At 45.9% G+C, this 8,736-nt stretch overlaps 1 protein-coding gene across 1 annotated transcript; it reads right to left on the bottom strand.

Annotated features, from left to right (window-relative positions):
* Positions 1–817: 817 nt before the first annotated feature.
* Positions 818–4,692, bottom strand: LOC126234868 (uncharacterized). Its single transcript, XM_049943609.1, has 4 exons — positions 4,632–4,692; positions 1,862–1,957; positions 1,562–1,771; positions 818–1,471 (listed from the first exon to the last, which is right to left on the bottom strand). Exons 1-4 carry the CDS (start codon positions 4,690–4,692, stop codon positions 1,428–1,430), a joined length of 411 nt encoding a protein of 136 aa, XP_049799566.1. The 3' UTR covers positions 818–1,427.
* Positions 4,693–8,736: the final 4,044 nt, after the last annotated feature.

Here is an 8,736-nt window from a genome sequence, read left to right as displayed (position 1 = left end):
CCTTGGTAGGCATTTCCATACATACCGGTTTCTGGCTCGAGCAGTCAGTGAGGTGCCTTTCAAGATACTCATTCATGGTAAATGAACTGAGGCATCTGTGCCAAAAATGCCGAGAACCATGATGTTATGACATCTGGGAGGAAAGTAGGCAGGATATGACTTTGTTTCACAAGTTGCGACAAGGGCAGGGATTAAAATAGTGATCCAGGAAGTACAGAATAAATTTATTTTATTTCCACCACTGATCTCAAAACTTTCGGTCTTTAGATTACCAGTTTGAGTCAGTAAGAACCATATTCAGTTCTGCAGTAAAACCTGGGAAATGGAATAGAACTAGTGAAGAGGGATGTAACTGGATTCCCCAAATAAGTGGATCTGGGACATGTGAATACAAATCAAGGATGAGTACAAGGCTAAGTGGTTTACCAAATCCCCTTTCCTGTATCTCAGAAAAATGACCCAGTATGATGTTCTTGGTAAAAATTCCGAACCACTCTGCAACTGACTCGCCCCATGATCTCATCCCAGTAGCCACCCAAATTTGGATGGTGCTCCTCCCTCCAACATCACTGTCATCTTTAAGAGTGGGGAAGGGGGGGAAGTGCTTCAGTTCACAGTGCAGAAGTGCCTTGCACTTAACGGCGGTATACCATGGGTCATTGAAATATCCAGGGAGTTCCCTTCCAGACCTGCTTGACAAACTTTAAGAAAAGTGGCCGAATCTCTGTAGCCCACGTTCGAATTATTGATGCGAACAAGTGGGATACTGTTCCCAGATGCACCAGCGACCACTTAGTAGTCCAGTGCGACCGAAAAACTTATTTGGTGATCTATAATGGCATGGGTGAGTGTGCTGCTGCTTCTAGACCCGACTCGGTGTCTCGATGATCTGCAATGTTTGTGACACTCTTGAGACATGCCAGGGTACGAAGAGTGCTATGCAGACCACAAAAAATGGGTTGGAGTCATGATGCCATGCTGTGGACCAGTCTGGGATGTCGACGACCCGGCCTGCACTACAGATGTCGATGTGCCCGGCTGCTGCTGCTGCTTTGTGGCTGGCTGCTGGTTGCTGCGGCAGGTAAACCATGGGTGGCTGGGGACTGGGTTGCTGCTGCTGCTGCTACTGTATGGCTGGCTGTGGCCACATCCACAGAGCAGGCTGTACCATCATCAGCAGCAGCTGCAGCAGCAGCATGGGTGTCTGTGGAGAGGGCCGCAGCATTATGAGTGGACCGAGGACCACCATCGTGGGCAGACCAGCTGCTGCTGCAGGTGCAAGTCCACCACACAGCATCTCTTCCATATTGAAACTTCCTGGTAGGTTAAAACTGTGTGCTGGACCGAGACTCGAACTCGGGACCTTTGCCTTTTGTGGGCAAGTGCTCTGCCGGCTAAGGTACCCAAGCACAACTCACGACCTGTCCTCACTGCTTCAATTCTGCCAGTACCTCGTCTCCTTCCATATTGCCTGTACAGACAGAAGGAGGAACAGTAATAAGTATCTTGTACAATTTTGACAATAAATATATATCCACATGTATATAGTGTTTCTACTTACATTCAAAATGAGCAACATCTGAATCAGTCAACAGGCTAGGCTGTATCATCAGCAGCAGCAGCAACAACAATAACACTGACGGCTGACCAGGCAGCTCGAACAGAGATGGCGCACAGGGCTGCTGCATGTCTGGCCGCAGCTGCCCCATCGTCAACAGGCCTGCTGTTGCTACAGGTGAAAGTCTACCATGCAGCATCTCCTCCATATCACCTGCACAAACAGATGAAGAAAAAGTATTGAATATCATCCATAATTTTAGCAATAAAGATATATGTAGGCATCTATAATATTTCTACTAACATTGAAAATTAACAGCCTCTGAATGAGTCAGAAGGATCTTATTGGTCGCTATTTCCAACAGTAGTCGGCTGATCTCGACCTGTGTATCAAGTGCATCTAGAAACAAACAAGAACACATCATATGAGTAATCCATATATACAGTTCGGTTGGTTAGTATTGTTAGAAGGCGAAGGAGAACTACTACTACCCATGTATTCTCTGCTCAAAGACTGCAGTCATGTCCCACAAACTAATGGTGGAGCAAGGGGTCAACACATTCACCTGTGATTCGTTATTGAGCGTGACGAAAACAACTGCACCCAACTGGACACCCGACAACGTACAATGAAATGAACCAAGAAACTCCTCAAGAAGTAGTAACACCGCAGGAGCAGCACCAGACGGGCGCGGGCCACGAACGCAACTCCCGACACAGGACGGGTCTCTGACAGCGGTCACGACCGCAGATGATGGACGAGCCGAGCACGGACGACCGTCGGAGCACCAGGGAAGTGTCAACACCTCAGGAGCAGCGCCAAGCGGGCGCGGACCACGAACGGAGCGTCAAACGCGGGTCCGGCCCCAGACAGCTGCCAAGACCGTAGATGGTGGACGAGCCGGGTTCGGACGTCCGTGGGAGCACCAGGGAGGGGCCAAACCATCAGGAGCAGCACATGGCGGGCGCGGACCGCGAACGTAACGCCCGACACAGGACGGGCCTCAGAGAGCTGCCACAGATGGCGCCCAAGTCGGGCGCGGACGTCCGAGGGAGCACCGGGAAGAGACAACACATTACCAGCAGCGCCAGGTGGGCGCGGACAGCAAAGAGAGCACCCAGCGCCCTCTGGGCATAAATACTGGACAAGATCCTCCAACACGGCAGTCTCAGGTAGCACCTGAAGAAGGCAATGAGTTATGTGGCCAAAATATTGTGCCAGAGCGACACAAACATCCGGCAGTAGACCCGATTATTCCACATGTCAACGTACAAGCAGTTGATTCGCAAGGAAAGCCTGAAATTACACTACTCTAAGTGGTTTGGGTGAAGTGATGATTGTTCAGAATGTTGTGAATACTCGTCTAGTATTTTCAGATGCGAGGAATCCAACATCTTTCAACACAAACGGTCCACGCACGTAATGAAAGCCCTGTAAATCAGCAATGATGCACACACTTCAAGGTGCAAGCGTAGAATACCTCTGGTGTGAAGTGTGCCACCCCACGTATTTGATGCACAATTTCTGTGAGAGACGGGTAATCAATGATACGATCATGTAACGGTAATGTGTATGCCACTGTGTTTTGTGGGAAAATTCCTGATGATTCAAATTCAATGAAGATGTCTGTAGCGCCTGTCCTGATTCTTTTGTTTTGCTTCAAGCAGCCAGTCACAACAATTTGTGCTGATTCTTTAAACTTCTGTGGGCTGGTTATAGATCCCAGTTCATAGCCTCATGTCCGAAAGAACAGACACCATTGATGACCTGCAGCCGTCCAGAACGAAATTAGAATTATATATTAATACCTTCAGCTGCTGAAGGGCGTTGATATGTATTAACGGGGACAGGTGAAAATGTGTACCCTGACCGGGACTCGAACCCGTGATCTCCTGCTTACATGGCAGATGCTCTATCCATCTGAGCCACCGAGGGCACAGAGGATAGTGCGACTGTTGAGACTATCTCACGCACGCCTCCCACGAGACCCACATTCTCACCTTATATGTCCACACACTACATTCGTAGTGTCCCTACCCAACACAATCACTACTCATGGAAGACATTCGTACCAAGTCCCGCAAGAGTTCAGGTAATATGTGTGTCTCTGCACAGAAGAGGAAGGTCATGGCCAGTATTGCCAGATCTCTATACTTATATGGATATGTTGTCTGTTCTTTCGGACATGTCTAACCTAATGTGAGTCGGTAGTCGACTTGGAGAGGCACATTTGCAAAGCATATGCACTCTGCCAAGTACAGACAGGGAGCAGTGAAGTAATACCACTCTCTTTAGTGTCACAGCTCTCTTTGACGATGGTGGTGTGCTACATAGTCAGCCACATGAAGCTTCTGACAGAGGACCACGGTTACAGTCTATGGTGGAGCCACGGTTTGAGCCTCTGAGTTCACAAAGAACTCGGAGCAAGCCAAACCAGGACTTCCAGCAGCATGGTCGACTCCCACCCAGAAACAGGGAGGTCACATCCCAGCTGGTGTGGGGAGCAGGTCTGCGTGGGGCAAGTGCCACTTGTTACAAGAGGATGGAGCCCGGCTGTCAGACCATCATCAGAGTTCACTCCTGGGGTAGTGTGCCTCACCGTGGCTGTTTAAACTGGGCCCTGGGCAACACGGCTGCATCCTCAGCAAAGCAGAGTGACCAAATTGCCGAGTGAGAGAAATTCAACGTGAGCAGGACGACAGACACGTGTACCGCCTGAAGTAAAGGAAAATAAAATATTTACAGATTGCCGTAGTGTAATTCTGGAGCCATGAGCTGCCCTGTGCTGCTCCCCAGAGCCTCCACTCCAGCATCCCCATTCCTCTGTTGACTTCATCTGGTGTTGGAGTAGCGGGCGTCGTCTTTGCAGTAAGGCTGTTGGATCCACCACCTACACAACCTACAAGAGCCATTCAGATACAACAGATGCAAGGTACGTTGAGCGATGAACACTTCTGTGTTCGAATGAGTAGCAGATAAGGGATGGGTGCCAAGAAGCGTTTCAGCATTGTCTTGTAGTTAACCTTGCTGAGATTTGTAGTACGAGAAATCTGTTCCTGTTTTATAGTCTCACGGGAGTAGGGCGCATGATCAATGGGTATATTTAAGATGCATCCAGTTAATTTGCGAGCCATTCTGCGCCTTGTACTGAGTTTTCGGCACTAGAGTGTTATATTTGTCATTGATTCAGCCGTAATGCGAATCAATGTTTTGAATCTAAGTGGTGAGACATAGGAAACAAGGTTGTTTTGCTCTACGTTGTATTTGAGTGGTTTACTGTAGTAACTGTGAGTCGTGCACTTTTGAGATTTGGGATGGTGAACAGTGAAAACAGCGCAATGGCAGAGTCAAGGATGCAAGGCGTGTTGGAATCCGAGGTGTTGCGGGTTGTACTAGAAAAATTATCTCAATTAAGAGCACATAATATTCATTTAAGTTATCAGTTAGTAGGCAGGGGTGAGCAATTGTCACTGCCCCAAGTGCCACAGTAGGAGATAAATCCGGCTGCTACAGGGTTGATTGTGCCATTTTCTGGTAGAGCATCTGAGGATGTGCGTTCTTATGTAGAGGCTCTAGAGACGTCGGCTGTGATGAGTGGTTGAACTGATAATCAGTTGTTGCACAAAGCTAAGTTGCGGTCAGCAGGAGAAGCTAAAACACATGTGAGGATTTCTGAGGCCTTGACAAGTGCGACGGAGTTTGAACAGATGAAGAAAGGGTTGTTGGAGAGATATAAGAAGCAGAAGAGTACACGGTACTTTCAGGAGAGGTTGAATGCAATGGTAAACAAGGAAGGAGAAATTCTCAGACAGGATAAGAGAGATGAACGAGCACACTTATGAACTGAGCCAGAGTGATGAGACAAAAGGTCCTGGTACAACACACTGAGTAAAGGGCACTTGACGTCTTTTTGAGAGCGTAAAAGGGTGCTGAGCAATGTTTACTCTCCCATTCCGTTGGCGATTCAGTAGGAGGAAATAGACATAGCAACTGTGGTATGTGATAAGCGGACAGTGTTTTCGACTAGGACAAGATGTTATAAATGTGGTTGTATGTGACATGTTCAGAAGCAGTGCCGCCAGCCACCAGGGAATAGGGGTAGAAGTGATACTCAGCAGCGTGGAGCAAGGAGGGGTGGGTGTGGTAATGTTAAGTAGTTGTTAAAAGGCCCCAGGTCCACCTAAAGGAGATCCCGTTTAATTTCAATCTACGAGTATGTATGCAGAGTGGAAAGTCCAGTGATAGGCTCTACAGGAACCACGAAATTTAAGTTTTTGTTGGACAGAAGGGGGGCGGGGGGCCGTGGTAAAGTGGTTAGTAAGAGCCTAGTAGGTCAAAAGAAGTTGAATCCATCAATCACATTATGGGTTGTGTAGTGTAAGGCATGGGGAGGTCACATTGTTAGCTTCAGTGCACGTGGATTTTCGAACAGGGAAGTTTCAACTTGAGCAGTTCATGGAGGATGTACCACTTGTGAGTTAAGGCTATGACATGATTATAGGGATAGATTTCTTGTTTCAGCATCAAGAAAAAAAATTGACGTTGGACAGCGAACTTTAAGACTTAGTGAAATGTTATTGCAACTAGGGGAAACCACAATTGTTGTGAGGAGCGTTCAGCGTAATGAACAAACTATCTGAACCGCTTACATTAGCATGAAGGCTCAATTCAGAAGACTGTGTGTGTAGTGGCACCAGGAAGTCACTTTGGGTGAATGTGGAGTCAAATCTACCTGTATGTACAGTGTGTGTTGTCAAACCATTAGAAGAAAATGACATCTTGGATCCATTAGATTGAATTTCTGAAATGTTCTATTGTACGCATACAGGAGAGGAATGAGGGGTGATTAGTACCCTGACCATAGTTTATAGCGCCATAGAAATGACTCTGAGGAAAGGGATGTTGATAGAGAATGTAGATGGAACTGCATTACGTAAGAAAATTGAGCATTTGAAAGGAGTGGAGGAGGAGCATATGGAAGAATTGTTACAGGAATTTGAGCATTTGTTTTTCTCAAAGGACAATTGCCAGCAACTCTGATAGTTCAGTACAGAATACCAATGGGGAATGAAGCATCAGTTTACCATAAATGCTGTCATATACCAAGGTATTTGAGACCGATAGTGGAGTATTTTATTAATCAGCAGATTCCTTACGGTATAGTAGAACACAGTAGCAGTGTTTGGGGAGCTGGGGTTGTAGTTGTGCCAAAAAATTCTATGGATAGGGCAAGGAAATACAGGTTCTGCCATGACTATTGTTATCTCAACAACAAGACAGTTACGAATGCATACCCCATTCCAAATATATCTGAGACTTTCGATCACGTGGAACAGTGCCAGTACTTTTCTAACGTGGATCTGATGAGAGGTTATTATCAGTTAGAAGTGGCTCTGGAGGATCGTCTGAAAACTGCATTCGGTATAAAGAATGCTCCCACAACGTTTCAGAGATTGCTGGACAGTGTGTTGAGAGGGTTTGAAACCATGGCAGTGTCTTGTATACCTAGATTACATCATAGTATTTTCGAGTAGCGTGGAACAGCACAGACAACATCTAAGAGAAGAGCTTAAGAGGCTGCAAGTGGCACGTTTAGTGCACCTAGAAAAGTGTCATTTTATGTTGGAGGAGATGAGATATTGGGCCATATTAATAGTAAAGACAAAGTGTAGGTGGATCTGAGATTGGTACAGGCAGTATGGGATTTTCCAAAAACAATTAAACAACTTCCATCCTTTCTCGGTATCTCGAATTTCTACATAAATTTTTTGAAGGGATTTGCGAACATAGCATGGCTGTTGACATGATTGTTACAAAAACGTGTTAAGTTTGAGTGGATAGGAGAGTGTCAGGTAGAATTTGAGAAATTGAAAGAAGTATTGACATCAAGTCCAGTTCTCGTGCTTCTTGTTTTTGAGAAGGAGTTTATTCTGGCATTTGATGCATCTAATCAAGCACTGGGGTGTTCTTAGTCAGGAAATTGATAGGAAGTGTCATCCTGTGGCCCATGCATCAAGTCAATTGAATGCAACGGAGAGGAATTACTCGATGACAGAGAGAGAAATGCTTAGTGTGGTTTATTGGGTTATAAATTATAAGCATTATTTACACAGGAAAAAGTTTCGTGTGGTAACGCACCATACTGGGATTAAAAGATCCATCTAATAAACTCGCAAGGTGGGCTTTAAGGCTTACTGAGTTTGACTTTGAAGCCATACACAAGCCAGGACAAAGGACGGTAATACGGATGCACTAAATATAAAAGGGGCAGTGGTGAAAGTCCTGGATCATGATCTTGCAGTATGGCAGGAAATGTAGAACACTGATGGTGATTGTAAGCAGTGATGAACACAGACACAGTTCAGTATGTACGGCAGTCATTTGTGTACAGAAATGAGGTTAGGATGACGAGTAGTGTTGCCAGAAAAGTCGAAGGAGGAAGTAATAAGGGAAGTGCATGATCATATATATATTGTCTGGTCATAGTGGATGTAGGTCGATTAATAGGACAGTGGCAAAGAGGTTTTGGTGGAAGTGAAGGAGGAATGATGTTGACCAGCATGTGAGGAGTTGTATGCAGTGTGTGAAAAGGACCGATTTGAATCTGAAGCAGAGATTGGCAGAAGCATCAAACGCATTTTCTGTGTTGGGGATTGACATAATGGGACCGTTCAGTCGAACACCAGCAGGGAACAGATTCGTACTGACGATAATAGACTATTTTTCGAGGTACATAGAAATGGTATCCATGCCGAATCAGCAGGGGGTGTTGGTCAACACAGGTGTTGGTGAATAACAGGATTCTGAAGTTTAGTAAAGGGAAACGATAATTACCAACCAGAACACCAATTTATGTCAGGTCCACTGAAGGAACTGCTAAACATAAAGAAGCTGAGAACAAGCATGCTGCATCCACAAGCAAATGGGAGGATGGAATGTGTGCACGGACCAATTAGTAAGATGCTGGGTTACAATATAAACTCACTTTATCAGGATTTGGATAAATATCTGGGGTATGTTGTTTGCCCTTACAACTCGAAAGTCCACTCGAATACTGGGTTGTCTCCATATGAGATAGTACACAGACGGAAAAAGTCATCTCAAGAGAACGGTTTGGGAGGTGTGAAAACGAGCTCAAAAGGCAAATACAAGAGCTTTGGAAAAGCAGGAAGAGGCAG

Source organism: Schistocerca nitens, chromosome 2, assembly GCF_023898315.1.
Source record: "Schistocerca nitens isolate TAMUIC-IGC-003100 chromosome 2, iqSchNite1.1, whole genome shotgun sequence".
Lineage (NCBI taxonomy): Eukaryota > Metazoa > Arthropoda > Insecta > Orthoptera > Acrididae > Schistocerca > Schistocerca nitens.
The sequence above is the reverse complement of the archived record's forward strand: the minus strand, read 5'-3'. Positions and strand labels throughout refer to the sequence as shown.

Coding starts and splice junctions, on each gene's coding strand:
- LOC126234868 (XM_049943609.1), bottom strand. CDS start 4,692: ATGGCTCGCAAATTAACTGGATGCATCTTAAATATACCCATTGATCAT. Junction 1,958..4,631: donor TGATCATGCGCCCTACTCCC/GTGAGACTATAA, acceptor GTTTGTTTCTAG/ATGCACTTGATACACAGGTC. Junction 1,472..1,561: donor AGATGTTGCTCATTTTGAAT/GTAAGTAGAAAC, acceptor CTGTCTGTACAG/GCAATATGGAAGGAGACGAG.